The sequence below is a fragment of the Trachemys scripta genome, chromosome 10, assembly GCF_013100865.1.
Source record: "Trachemys scripta elegans isolate TJP31775 chromosome 10, CAS_Tse_1.0, whole genome shotgun sequence".
Taxonomy (NCBI): Eukaryota; Metazoa; Chordata; order Testudines; family Emydidae; genus Trachemys; species Trachemys scripta.
Window position 1 is genome coordinate 81,401,057 of NC_048307.1, and position 14,851 is coordinate 81,415,907.

General features: G+C 41.0%; 1 protein-coding gene across 4 annotated transcripts in view; it reads left to right on the plus strand.

The window, feature by feature from the left end:
• Positions 1-14,851, plus strand: part of MAP2K5 (mitogen-activated protein kinase kinase 5) — a gene marked incomplete at its 5' end in the record, with an annotated part of 178,694 nt that overhangs the window by 129,675 nt on the left and 34,168 nt on the right. For all 4 annotated transcript variants that reach the window (XM_034784993.1, XM_034784989.1, XM_034784991.1 and 1 more), the window contains 1 exon segment: positions 9-44. In XM_034784993.1, coding sequence (XP_034640884.1) covers positions 9-44 — 36 coding nt within the window.

Consider the following 14,851-nt stretch of genomic DNA (forward strand, 5'->3'; position numbering starts at 1 on the left):
TTCCATAGCAGCCTCTCCAGTTATTGCAGTGCATTGTTGATGAGGTGAGTCGTCGTCTTATGTGCTTTCACTCCTAAAGTCATTCCTAATGGAGTGGAAAGCTTATATTTTGTTTCCTAATGAAGCACAATGCCCAACATCCTCAGAGCACGAGTTGCCTTGTACAGCTTGGAGCTGTAGAACATGAACTGGTCTTGTCCCATTTTATACTGCTTTCTGACTCTTAATGTTGAATCCTTGCAAAATGAGGCAGTCTCAAAGGATGGTCCTTCTGGCTATTTAGGCCCTAAAGTCTGAACCCAGTCATGTTAATTGATCCTCTCCTTTGCCAGATGGTACAGAGCACAGAGATTGAAGTGGTAACATTGCTTCATATTGAGCACACTTAACGCAGTTTAGATAAGCAAAAGAGGCCTTTTAAAAAGGGGTCAATGTTGAAAGGTAAACAAGGGAATTTGACTGTTCTCTGATCATTTTTATTCAGCCAAAGGGAAAATCAAAATCTGAGACTTAGAAATTCTAGATGTGAGCAGTAGGCTGTGTTTCAACCAATTTAATTTGATTTTCCTGAACAGAAAAACTTTCTTTGTAAATCTAGCTTTAGTTTTCCAAGTACTGAGGTGTGGGTCGTTGCGGAGTCTTGTATGCACATGTAAAAGGGGTATGGGTACTTACACGGTCAGCCTCTTGAGAACATTTTTTTTCCTCTATAGAGTTTACTTTTGATAGGGGGGCTGTGATGTTCCTGGAATCACAGAAGCAATCACCTCTTTCAAGGTCATGTCCTGTACATTTTGTCTCGTTTTTAGGTTGCTGGTTTTACATGTAGTGCATGATGCTGATTAGGAAGCTTTGACAAAAACATCAAGCTTGCAGAGTTTCCGTGATGTTCTATTAGACTGTGGTGGCGGGACAGTTTTGTCACTTCGAATGCGCTGTCCTCGTCATTCCAACCTACTGTTTATATTGTGCTCACTTAGCTTGATTTAAGCTCTTAAATCTGATGCCCAAGGCACCGTTTTTACCCCAGTGCTCCTTTATCTACAGATGCTACCTCTGTTAACTGTTGGACATTTCTTTTATACTGCAGTCACTTGCAGTGCATTTGGTAATACTTCTGTCAGGAAGCTACATATTTAAATAAGATACAGATTTCAATGGATGGAACTGACCCAAAATCTCGGAATGTGCTTGGGTGTAAAGATATGGTGATTCTCCCAGTATTGACAAGTACATGTTGCAGGATCAACATGCTTTATTGGAGGGTGAGGACATGCTTACATGTCTGAGCACAGCATTGGGAGGTCATTCAACAAGCACTGATCTGGTTCTTTGAGCTTTTCAGATTTCCCAGCACCTCCATTAATTATTACTATTTAGGTAAGGCCTTAGAGGCCCTGATTAGGGATTGGAGCCCCACTGTGCTAGGTGCTGTACGTGCACGGAGCAAAAAGACAGTCTGTGTCCCAAAGAAGTTGCAACATATTCCCATACTTGTGTCTGGGGTGTCACCTGTAGATAACTTGCCTTTAGTGATTTGGTAGCATAGCAATCCCCAAATCTAAGCTCAGCGCTGTGAAAAGGAGCTACATGATGTGTTGACAGCTTCTTGCAGGTGTCACATTTTTTTCTCCAAGATCAGAGGTGTTGCTGTCTCACCTTAAGATCACTTTGGCCAGGAATCTTGGTGTGCTCCATAAACATCACTGGGCATTGAGAAATAGAGTCACTGAGGTGTTCTAGTATTTCCTTGTTTTAACTTATTTTATGTTCCATAATATGCCACTGAACCGTCATTCTCCTACCCCAGTGGTTAAGAGTGTACTGTCCTTGCGGGCACATTAGGGTTTTATATTTCCATATGCAACTCGATTTTAAGTTTTATAAGTGCAACTGACTTTGTTTGTACCACGCTCAATTGCTAAATGGAGGTTGCATGTCAAGAACACTTCCAGCCTGTGGGAAATAGTTGAGTGAATTGGAGCTGTAGTGTTGTTTGCTTGGCAGGTTTGTATTGTTAGAGGGTCATTTAATAAGATATATAGAGTTTAGATTAGTGGTTGCATCACCTGGAGGTGCTGACTCTTGGCAGGAGAGTATCTTGGTGGGCATTTATTGTAAGGGTTATTGTGTTCTAGGTCATGTGTAGTATTGTCCTTAACCGATGATGTATTTCTCTTCTCTTTGTGCTTTGTTAGGCATTCTAGACCCCTCCACCCCATATACTCTTGTTAATATACCCATTTTAATCTTGTTTGTTTAAATCTTAACTTGCTGTTTTTTCCCCTCCTCCTATTCCCTTTCCCTCAGCTCTTTGCCCGTGTTGGGGAACAATAATGGGACCCACTTACTGTGCTAATGTGTACTACTCTTTCTACATAAGGACCTCGTGAGAGATCATCTGTTTATTATCTGGTATTGTACAGCTGCTGCTGTTTTCAGTAAGTTCTTGCTAACATGGGTATTAGCGATTAGAAATGTTTAGTGTTGTAAGACTGATTATCTTGGGCCAAATGCTCCCCTCTGTTGCAGAGTATATTGAGGGGAGCAGATGAGGGGAAATAGGGGCTGAGAAGTCCTAAAACGCACAGGAGGGGGGAACAGAGCTCTGCCCCTCCCCTCCAGCTTGCAGCTGCTCTGCACAGCGTGTTTCCTCAAGAACCCGCAGATACTGAGGCAGAATTCCCCACCTAGCTTAATGAGGATCATAACAGCTAGAAGTGATGATCTGTAGCTTCTCTCTCCCTCGGAACCGGTAGTGCACAGCAGTGGACCACTAGCAGCACACGGCTCCTGAATGAGTCATACTACCATGGGTATGGGGGGAAACAGCAGAGAGCAACTGGCTTTCCATATGGGTGCCTTAGGATCTGTGAGGATAGGACCCGATTTCCACAGGAATTCTCAGACTCCAAAGAGCTGGTAGGCCATATTTCCTCCCCACTGAGGAGAGAATGATGATGAACCAGAGTTGTCACAAGTTTAAACTCCTGGAATCTTTTTCTTGACTTCCTAGCTGGGACCTTTTTATGTGAAACAGGGTAATTTGGGTCCTTTTTCCCCTATAAATATGACTATCACAGAGTTGTTTAAAGAAACTTTCCTGAATTTGGGTATCCAGTGGCAGTTCAGTGCTCAACCATCCTGCCTAGGGTGGTCAAAGCGCAGGGCCTTGGAGCTTCTGTTCAGTGACCTTGCACCTAACTTGGGATGAAACTGCAGTCTGACATCTCCATGTGACTCAGTCACGTAGATGGGCTCCTGAGGGAGTCTCAAACCAGGTATCCCAAGTTGGCTCCAGGCTGATCGAGTGGGGGAAGAGCTGGCTGGCATTGCTGCTGACTGGTGGGGCTGATGCCATTCAGGGACCAGGATATTTTATCAAAAGCCTTTGAGTAGACCAATAGTTCTTCCTGGCAGAGATGTTTTTATTTGTAATTCCCTCCACTATACAAGGCCCGCATTGACCAAAGCAATTTCAGCAAGTGCTTGAGTCCATCTTTATTTATCAAAGCACTTAAGCAGTGGGACTTAAGCATGTGTTTTCACTTTAAGCACATACATAAGTGCTTTGCAGAATAGAGGCCTACATGCTTTTGATAGTGCTGTGTTTTACTATGACCATAACATGTTTTGTAAACTGCAGATTGATAGAGTTGAGTCTTGATGAGATTATACAGATAGGGTTCAGAATAGCAGCCGTGTTAGTCTGTATCCACAAAAAGAACAGGAGTACTTGTGGCACCTTAGAGACTAACAAATTTATTTGAGCATAAGCTTTCGTGAACTACAGCCCACTTCTTCGGATGCATAGAAGAAGTGGGCTGTAGCCCATGTAGCCTTCTTGCATCTGAAGAAGTGAGGTTCTTACCCACGAAAGCTTATGCTCCCAATACTTCTGTTAGTCTCAAAGGTGCCACAGGACCCTCTGTTGCTTTTTACAGATTCAGACTAACACGGCTACCCCTCAAGTACTTCTGTTCGTTATACAGATAGGTTAGAAACAGTCGTGGTGGTGTCTCATGTTGTGGTCAGTGAGAAGAATATTACAGTTTTTGAAATGTATCCTGGGGAGACAGAAAACTGATCATGGTCTATTTTTAATGCAAGGTAAATCCTAAGAGATCTGGTTATCTCCTTTCAAAGTTCAGTATGTTGAAATTAATGCAGTTTGATTGTTTTTAACAATGGTAATGCAGAATTAGCATTAAGATCTTGATTCTTCCTAACAATCATTTGTTCTGTTGGCAATCATTATTTCTCTAGAAATATTATTATCCATTCCATCAAAATAGAAGGTAATCCAAAAGTTAATGTTCTGTTCATTTATAATTATGTTTAATTCATATATGATGTATTGATGAGCAAACTTGTTAAGAGGTCGTTCTTGTGTTACATAGGTATTCTGGATTCTTAACAAACACTGTATGTGCAGTGGCACCTGACATAAGAAAAACCCTTATTTAAAAATATTTGTGGTTGTCATGAAAATGTAAACTTTGATGATGTTTGTTTTTTAATCCATGGTGAAAAATGCAGGATCGTGGCTAATTCTGGAAAAGTTATTGTAAAGTTGACTTTTTAACTGAAATGTTTTTAACCTAGCACAAATCAGTTATAAGACTCCTTAACTATAGCAGATCAAGAGAAGTGGTTTCTATTTCTTTCTATGAATAAGGACTGACATTTTCCTGCAGAAATTCCACATGTTGAGTAAATGATTTGAGAGGTAGTTGTAAACTCTTATGTCAATTCTTTTTGTAAGGTCTTTATTATTATTAGATGTGGTCAGGAATTTTTCACCTTTTTGTGCAAATATATCTGTTTCAACAAAACACTCTTAACAAAGGTTTCTGAGGACCCAGGAAGGGGGTGTGGGGAAGAATGAAACATTTGCATACATATACAGAGCCCCCCAGAATAACCAGTAGCCAATCACTTGAGATGTGGGAGAGCCAGGTTCAGTTCCTACTCAGAATCAGGTCAGTGTAGGAGATGCAAGTTCAAATCTCTGCTCTACCTGATTTGGAGCAGGGACTTGAACCTGGATCTCCCATATCTCAAGTGAGGACCCTAGCCAGCTGCCTAGAGAGGCAATTTCTCTCTGTCCCAGTTAATATTTAACTATCTATACAAAGTGGAACAGCTCCAATAGAAGAGCTTGAGAGAGACAGACTCTCGGAAGGAAAACACATTTGGAAACCTTGAGATTTTTTATGAAACCGAGTTCTTGTTTTCTAGATAGGCCAAATTATTAATTATTATTTGGTGCTGCAGCTTAGTGAGGTGTATTGTATGAATGGGACACTTGTCTGATAGGGCCTTTGTATTGCAGCTATAAATAGGACATTCTAATTTAAGCACAATTCTTGTCATAGCATCTTCTCCCTTCCATGATAGAACTTATGCTTGATGGTCCAAAAATGAGTATATAATAGTGTTAACATCAGTTCATCCAACGGCACAGCCAGTAATATAGGCAGACTGGTGCCATTTGAGTGCTGTGTATAATTTGATATTCTAACAATCAATTTTGTTCATCTGCAACTCTCAGAAATGTTGAATGGGAACACGGGGCAGTGTGGGTTAATCCCTACTGGGAAGGATACGCATCACTTGCTGTGAATGCAACCTTTCCAGCAGCATTCCAACATGAATGAGCATGGAGTTCTGCTGAAAACAGAAGCTCAGTGCTTGGCTCGAGAGGTGTCCTGGTTGTGGCTCTGTGTTCCACAATTGCACAGCCACAGAATTTGATGTACAGTCCACTCCAGCCACAAAATCACGCTTCCGAATCTCTGGTTTCATTTTTTTTCAAAAAATCATGCCTACTCATGACAGTGAAGATAACTTGGAGACATACACAGCATGAGTGTGAATCAGTGCAGCGTTGCCTGCAGACTCCTGAAGCCATAGCTCTTAGAGGTGTATTCTGCCCCAATTCATCTCAGCAGGTTGACTCTTAAACCTAAAGATTACAATTTAAAAGCTACAGTTTTAACTATTTCACTGCTTTCAATATCAGTCTGCCTCCCAAATTCCCCAGATGTCAAAATCCCAGCTGTTCCCTGCCCAGCTGCCTCCAGCATCCCTCCTAACAACTTTTGTGATGTGGCTGTGCATTGGCTGTACAGAAGTGTGTAGCACATTGAAAACTGTGGACAGTGTAAAATAAATTGAATTAAATAATTTAGTATCAAAATAAATAACAAGGGTCACTGCACTGATTGTAAATTATGCATTTTCATATTTAATTTATTAAAAATCTTCAGTTTAATATTTAAATGGGACTGCCTTGAATTTCCAGTCTACTACCTAGTGTGTGTTGGGGTCCAGAATTTAGGTTCAGTTGGTCATAAAGTGCCTGGCGCCAAAGTCCTAGTGCATTCTTGTGTCCTCCTTGTTTTATCAAAACAAGAAATGCCATTGTTCTTACCCTTCAAACCTATAGCTACACTCTTCTGTGTTGTGCAGCACACCTTGAATTCTACATGAGACTTCACTGTCTAGTTAGTTCCTCAAACCTATTCTAAATGAAATATTTTTAAAATGTTAAAATGCTTGCGATGCTCCAGCCAGCCAAATGAATTTTAGGAACACATATAGATGTTTTGGGATCCATGTGGCAAATCCCAGGAGGCCAAACCTGACAGCTCTTGGCTTTGCGGCAGGTCAGCTTTCCAGCCATATGTCTGTTGACTTTAGGGGTGTCTGTTATATGTCCAGAGATGGATAGATGAATGAAACTTGTGCTATGGACCACATCCAATAGGCAATCCCCTGTCTTAAACAACTGCTTGGAATTATCCCCAAGCTTTCCAGGGCTATTTGGTTTGGCTCTTATTTAGTTAAAGTATCTCTATTAGGAAACCAATTGTTGTTGGTCCCATGAGTGGTTGCTTAAACCAGATTTCACTGTACTGTACCATTTGTGGTAGCAAGTGCAGTAGTTAAGCTTGAGTTCTAGCTTCTAACCCCTTCTTTTTCAATAGCCGCCTCAAAGCGATTCTTTTTTGGCTGAAAGTTTCCATAGCTGGTCTCAGCACATAGGTGATTTTGTTAGTTTGTTTTTAAAAAATTCCGCTCTTCTGAGTTACGGTCAGGGCAGGGGGGGAAGCAAATTATTTTTCCTTTGTTCTAATCAGATTTTTTATGTTTGCATAATGTAGAACCAGAAACATTAGAAACTTCAGACTTGCTATATCGTTTTGAATTAGACTATTTGCATGAGCATGGACTGCTTTTGTGAGTAAGGGATTGCAGCATTGGGATCGCTGCATGTTTTGCAGCTATTAGGACTTCTAAAACAGTCCAGTTTGAAGAAAATAGTTTTATTAGTTTTAGTCATGAAAGCTTAAATTTGGAAGTTCACATGTGAGAACTTTTCTATTATTTTTGGATATATGTTCTCTTCTGTTTTTTAAATCTCTTTGTTAATTCACCCCACCCCTGCAGAGAAACTAAGCTTCGCGGGACTGCAGTTTGGCTCAGGTTCAAGGAGTTTACAAGCTCCACAAACTGAAGAGCTCTGAATGTCTTCTTTTTTCCATTCATCATGCTGGGAAATTTAAAAGCAAAAATGAGCATTAATGCAATGATGGTGTTCAAACATCCTGCATTCAAATGTCAACAGATTCCAAAATGTTAAGGCTTCCTCCTCAAAATTAACTTGCCCATAAAGCACATACTCCATGTTGTGGTTTCTGTTCCTGGTTTCCTGGTCAAATGCAACCTTTTATTTATTGCTGCAGAATAGCTTTAAAACTATACAGTATGTGCAACATGACCAAATTAATGTTACAAGAGAAACAGGAACCTATCGAGAGCTTAATTTCTCAAACTTAATGTTGCACCAATGCTCATTTTTGGATACTTCAATCTCCATTATATAATATAGAATAGCAGCCTGCATAGGATCAATATTAAGCACAGCTTGACTTTTCCTTTATGAATCTTTTTATAGAATTTTTCTATCTATGTTGCCATCAGAAGGTAATATACAGACTGTGCATAGATTTCTATGTTTTAATCCTGAAAACTTTTATATTATGTTTCTGAAGAGAGAAGAAAGTCAAGTATCAGAATATATGTGTATAAATTATGACCTATATATACACATATACAAAATCCATAAATAATACGGTCCATCGTAATTTATGTCCTAGACCGATTGTACTTGTATTGAGACAGAAACTGTGACCTTACCAGTGTATGAGATTCAAAGACTTATATAGGAACAAGGTAAAACCACAGGTAGGAATTGCTGAATAATTACCTTTAGACCAACCTGAGCAAGAACCTTCCCAAGAGGGTGAGCTCATTTAATGGTTCCTAAAACTCAATCTTGTGGATGTCAATGGTCATGCTTGATTATTTGCAGCAGTGTTTTATGAAAAAGCAATAAAAATGCAGTGGGAGTATACAGAGGAAAAAGGCAACAATAAATGGTTTTAGTTTTCCAAGTGAAGTCCCTTTGGTGTGAACAGGAAGAGGCTGTGTTTCATGCTGCTGTGCCTTAGCTATTTGAAAGGGGTGTGTGTATACGTGTATCTACCCAAAACATTGCTGTGCTCTGGTAGCTTATGATCGACAAGAGACCAGCAATGAGAAGAAAAAATTCTTATGTTTGTTTTTAGAGAGAAAGCAATTACAGTTACGGTTAAAAGATTAACCTGTTTTCCAGCTAACTATACACTTATCTGCAAGGGATAAAAAAAACCTTCAGAGAGCCATATTAACAAGTACAAAGCTTGGCAAAAGGTAGAAAATGACATAATATACATTGTAGGTTATTCCTAAGGTTAGTTACTCTGTTCACCTTTCTTGCCTATGCCAAATTCTGGAAAACATTTTACAGTAGCAAATGCCTCAGGAGTAAAATGACTGAATACTTGAAATATCTAGAGTATGATTATACGTGAGATGATATATATATATTTATGCACACAAGTATATATATAATTCCTCCACCCTGCCCCTGCAAGAACTTGGGTAGTAGACAGGCTATCCTGCTGAACGGCCAGTTCTCACTTGATTTGAGGTGTTGAGGGTAGTCTCAGTGTTTGGGTGGATAAAACAATGGCCTTTCAACCTTGTTTCTAGTCCAGCTGGCGATCCTGAAATAAATGAGTTTACTGCTGACCCTCCAGTCCCAGCAGACAGAATTTCACACCAAAATGCCCCCACATATAATTTGTCACAATTGGCACCTACCACTAAGAAAAGAGCAAGGACTGGCCCAGCGTACAAATGTAGTCATCTTTCACCTTCCAACTCAGGGTTGGCAGTAAAATTGGGACAGTCTAGAAATGCTCTAAATCTGGCTATCTGAGTCTCCTCCAGCCTCCGTTGTATTCTGCAAACCTTGTTACTCTTAAGAATTCACCTGTAGTCAGATTTCTGGATGAATCTTAAAACAGGTTTAGTAAGAAGTCAGCATATTTTTAGAAATACAGCTGAATGTGGTCAATATTTCAATCCATTGGTCACATTTAAATAGCTTTGTAACTACAGTGGATTTATAACACACAATTGCACAGAGTTTGTTTCTGCTTAGTGTAAAATGTAGCACTTCTGAAAATCAGGCTGAGTATTTACCCACAGCTGTCTTTCTCATAATTAAATGTTGGCTAATGTGTAAAAATAAATGTGTTCTTTGAAAATTCACTTGAAAGTTGCTAAGTAGTAAAAGAGAAGCAAGACACAGTAGTAGTGCCTAAAAATTCTATAACCCTGTTCAGGTTGGTCTGGTATCCCAAAACTCTGCTCATCAGAGTGATTTATTAAGCACTGCAGATGTGCCCATTAACTACAAGAAACAAGGTCTCTGTCCAGAGGAGACTGCAATCTCAGAGCCAGGGTATATTGGGGAAACTCCGAGAAGGGGGTAACTTGGGTTTTGTTTGTTCTCTTACGTTAACTCTCCTCTCGTGGCCAGAGGGCCATGCCATCTCCTTCTGCACAAACACATGCACAGAGGAAAATCTTATATATAATAGCAGTAGCTCTGGAGCTGTGGAAAATGTCACAGAGAGGAAGGGTTAGCAGCTGAGCAAAGCCTCCTAATAGCATAGAGCCAATGGACTTGCTACAAATCTGGCCTCTGCCTTTCAGGTAGCAGGGCACTTGAGCTTGTCTCTGCACTGCTATACAGTTGGCCTCCTTCCTGGAACCATCGTGATAGCCATGCTGCCATAGCTGGTCTATGGCACAGCCCTGAAGGTGAGTAGAGGTTGTAGGTTGGAAGTTGGTCTTGAGTGTCATTAACTTGAGAATGTTTCCAATAAGATCATGCCACCTAGAGCAGCAGCTCCCTGAATTTGTTCCTTTCCAGGTGACTATGCCAAATACATTTTTGCTCCCCTCTTTCTTTAACTTTTGGGGCTGGTTTGTATGACTACGGCCTGATCCTCAGTAGTGTTTCTATACCTGGTGAAGGTAAGGGAGTTCTGGTTGCTCAGTGCTTCTCAGACCAGAAGGAATGCTCTAGGTTTGTGTAGTGCAAGGATCGGCAACCTTTAGCCTGCAGCCTGCCAGGGTAAGCACCCTGGCGGGCCGGGCTGGTTTGTTTACCTGCCACGTCCGCAGGTTCAGTCGATCGTGGGTTCCACTGGCCGCGGATCGCTGCTCCAGGCCAATGGGGGCTGCGCGAAACTGTGCGGGCCGAGGGATGTGCTGGCCGCCACTTCCCACAGCCCCCATTGGCCTGGGATGGTGAACCGCAGCCAGTGGGAGCTGCGTTAGGCTTGTGTGGTGAAAGGGGCGGCAAACTTTAGCGGGCGGCCCGCCAGGGTGCTTATCCTGGCGGGCCACAGGCCAAAGGTTGCCGATCCCCGGTGCAGTGAATGAGGATAAAACCCAGACCTTGTAACCTCTATGCACAGATTGAAAATGAGCATTTGAATTCTGGAGACTATGTTCATTCCTCCAAAGCCAGTCCCTCTCTCTTTAAAGAAGAAGGATTCAAAAGAGATTCTCTAAGTGTAAATATTCCCATGTCTTCATTTAGATAATGCAGCTTACCTAAATGCCGTGAAAGTCGATAAGCTCTATAGCAGAGAGTTGTCACTTTATAAATTAAATATCAGGAGCAGTGTTTGAAGTTTAAAGCCCTCCCGCCTCCCTCTAGCTCAGATTTTCTGCTGCTGTGCTTTTTTCTTTATGCCTGAGCACCTTGCTGACAAGTGCTAATAACAAGATGCCAAGAATGGGTCCAGTTGGAGTTACCACCCATTAAACATTCTGAACTTGTCCTTTCGCTCATAGATTGTGCATAATTAATAATTAAACGGTTTCAGTTGTAATGGGTTGACCTTCCTGAACTGTTCATTATTCACAAGGCAAAGGCATCACTCAAACTTTTTTTTTTCCCCCACTGCCCTTCTCTGTACTCACTGTACATGCTCATTTCAGTTGTTTTTGAGAATCAGGCTGACCACGCGCTTCAGAAGCTGCCGAGACTTAAACGTTGTCCTTTTCTGTGTTAGGTCTCGCTTACATAAATGTTGTTTTGATACTTGGGCCAGTGAGGTGTTTTTGGTAACAAATGCAGAGGAGAAAATGGCTTGTAAAGTTCTAAAGCTGATCGGCATTAGCCTCCCAGGAATGTATTTATGGCTCTATTGTTAAGCTTGTATCAACCTTCCCATGAATAAGCCGTTCTGTTTAGAAGTTGGTAATAGAAATACAGAAGAACCCCCGGATTGAAGCTCTGACATATTGACCAAAGGATGCCAATTTTTACTGAAAATTGTAGAGTCCATTTTGTTGGGTTTTTTTAGTTTAAAAAGTACGTACCTCTTCCCCATCCTCATCAAAATTTCACACTGCATTCTTTTAGCCTTGTATAGAATAAGACTCTGGTCTTTGGTAGAATGAAATAAGGTTGGTCATTAGATCTCATGTGAGCAGTTCACTAACATTACTCCACACGTGTGACAATATTATCTTACGCAGAATGTGCAAAAAAATTTGAGCATGAAGACTTGGCAGGGATTGGTGAGGCTTTGTTTTATTTTATCATATTTTCATCCCCTTGAGAGTCCACCAGTGCTCCAGTCTAGTGAACTTCAGGACACAACGTAATATGTATTTTTTTTGCTTAGATTTTGTTTGACTTTTTGTTTCATATGTAACAACACAGTGGTTGCTCAAATTTCAGCAGGTAGCAACAGCAACATTTTACATATCGGGAGTAGTTTCATGTACAGAGTATTTTTAAATTTGTAACTAAGCACATAGAACAAACTCACTCTCTAAATAAAAATATTAATGTTAGTGTTAGTGCATGGGATGGATATGATAATCTAATATGTGTGTTCAATCTCCAGCTACTATGATTTCAAAAATTCTGTGTATGTCAGCAAGCTCAGTGGCCGATTTTTAATGTTTTACTATGAAAGAAGTTAGGTTGATTGTCTGCTCTTTCAGGTCTTTCCGGTGGAGGCTAAGATGTGTTTCCTCCTGGCCTCTCTCTTGCATGCTTGTAGATTTCAGCAGGTATTTTCAGAAGTGAAATGAAGGTGTTAATTTGATGCACTTAGCTGACTTTGGTGCAATTATGTATGTGCAGTTTAACAGAATAGAATTTCATGTCTTAAATTCAATTCATTCTCCATGCATATGTATCACTTTGGCTTGTTTGGTGTCCCAGGGAAGATAAAATGACAGCTTTAATCAAGTTGGCTAGTTGGCAATTCATTAAACTATTTTATATCATACTTTGTAATGAGGCCTTAGCTTGTAGTAAGTTTTATGTGGGAATCTGTATTGAATCCCATAGCAGAATTTGAATATTCTTAATAAACCTCGTCTCAAAAAAGTGATCTCTGACTTGCCTAAAATAATAATTTCCAAATGTCCCTTCCTGTTTGGCCCCATTGCAAACTGGACAACTCAGCATCTTTCTTCCCTGGACTCCAGGTTGTTGAGTTTTCAATACCTATGGCACACATTTTCAGAATGGTTCACAGAACATCACTACTACTTCATTTTACCAGTATGGTTTAAATTACAGTATGTACTCGGAATATTATTCTTTCATAGTGAAATTTGCTGGCCGTCTGCCTAGGGGTGGGTGTCGCCTAGTGACTTTAGTTAGGGCCTGCTCTTGCACGTTGTGGGTGTGGAGTGTTGCTCCTATGAGATAAAAAGTGATGAGCTGGACAGAGGTCAGTGTTAATAAGTGTGCTACCATGTGGTCGCCAAGTTATCTGTGCCCATTAGCAGAAGTGAGCCTTAAGGACTGCTTCCGAAGCCCACGGAACTCAGTGGAAAGACTAGAGTTAAGCACCCAATTTACATGCTGAGAATCATGTAGGCAGGGCCGGCTTTAGGCCAATTCCACCAATTCCCCCGAATCGGGCCCCGCACTTCCTGAAGCCGGCCCTGCATGTAGGTTCATCCTCCACCTACTCCCCCGACTTCTTTTTATTCTAAACTTCTGAGAGTAGAGTATCACCTGGAAACTGCTGTGATTGATGTCCTCACAGCCTAGCATATAAGTGCCTAAGATAGAAGGGAGCTGGCGTGCAGTGAGTTAGAAATTTCCACTCATTGTGGATGGCTGTGCCTAGCCTGTAGCCTCGCTTGCACCCAGGTGAAGCCTCCTTTCTCGCTTGGCTGGAGCACAGCAACCTTGTGCTACTTGTCGTGCTCTGTATGAGGAGTTGCAGGACAAAGGTATTAATGATGTTGCGTTATTGAGTGCCTTGCAGTTTTTCAGTGTGGTGTTTCTTATAGTTCTGTTGATTCCTGTACCAGGGAACCCGGGAACTCCAGTTCCAGTGAAGTAGAGAGAGTCTCCAGTTGCTTCATACAATTCAGTGGATTTTCACTCCACTTTCCATAATGTAGTTTCACTCTGGTATAGGCAGATCCTGTGGTGCTACCCTCTTTGTGATTGCAGAAATTATCACCTACCAAATAGGTGTTAAGTGTTGCCTGCCCCTCCTCCTCCACTCTGGCATAAATTGATCCACGTTTGCAGTTCTCAGAAGATGAGCATTTTAGACTCCTTCTCACTTGTGCCCCAGGTGGGATTGGCAGTGCTCTCTTCTGATGGCGGGGTGGTCCCTGCACAGAACTAGCTCCCCAGAGTGCTCTGCAGGGGGTAGCTCCAGCTTCCAGGTGTCAAAGAGTTGTGTGAAATATATCCGGTGAGCGTTTCGCACGTTATGTGCGTTTGTTCTGTTTTAATCCACCCATTCCACTTGGGAGAGGGGGCAATTACCATTTCTAAACTCAGACATGAGTATAAGTAAGCTTCTACTGGACAGCAGAAAACCCTGGAAATATGTACACCAGCCTGTCTCCACTCAGCACAAGTGCACCTGAAATTTTGCCCTGAATTTTTCATCTTACAAGTGAGTAACTTCCTAGTTTAGAGAATCACATGTAGGAAAGTTTAAAGACACTGTGTTCCCTTACGTACTCTCCAGTGGAAACCTTCCTATATTTGTCTTTTTTTTTAAGTTTAGAAATACTAACCTTTCCCTCTTCTAGGACAAATCCAACAAGAACTAAGGTGCATGATGTCAAACATTCTCTACATTTAATAGAACTCTCTGAAAATTGTAAAGCAATGTTGGCGTCTCCTTTTACTCTTCATTTACTTTTGATTTAATTGTATTTTCCAGCAGTTTCCAATTGTTTGGATTGGAAACGAAACCTTAATAAGAGTTCTGGTTAATTTTCTGTCTTGTAATTACCTATCTCATTTTTCTGATAATTGGCCACAGCAATTATATGTATATTTACTAATCACATAGGAGGCTCTGCAGTTGTATCTATCTGCCACCATTGATAATGACACACACATTGCAGAGGTGCTTTTATCATCATCTTTTTTCCA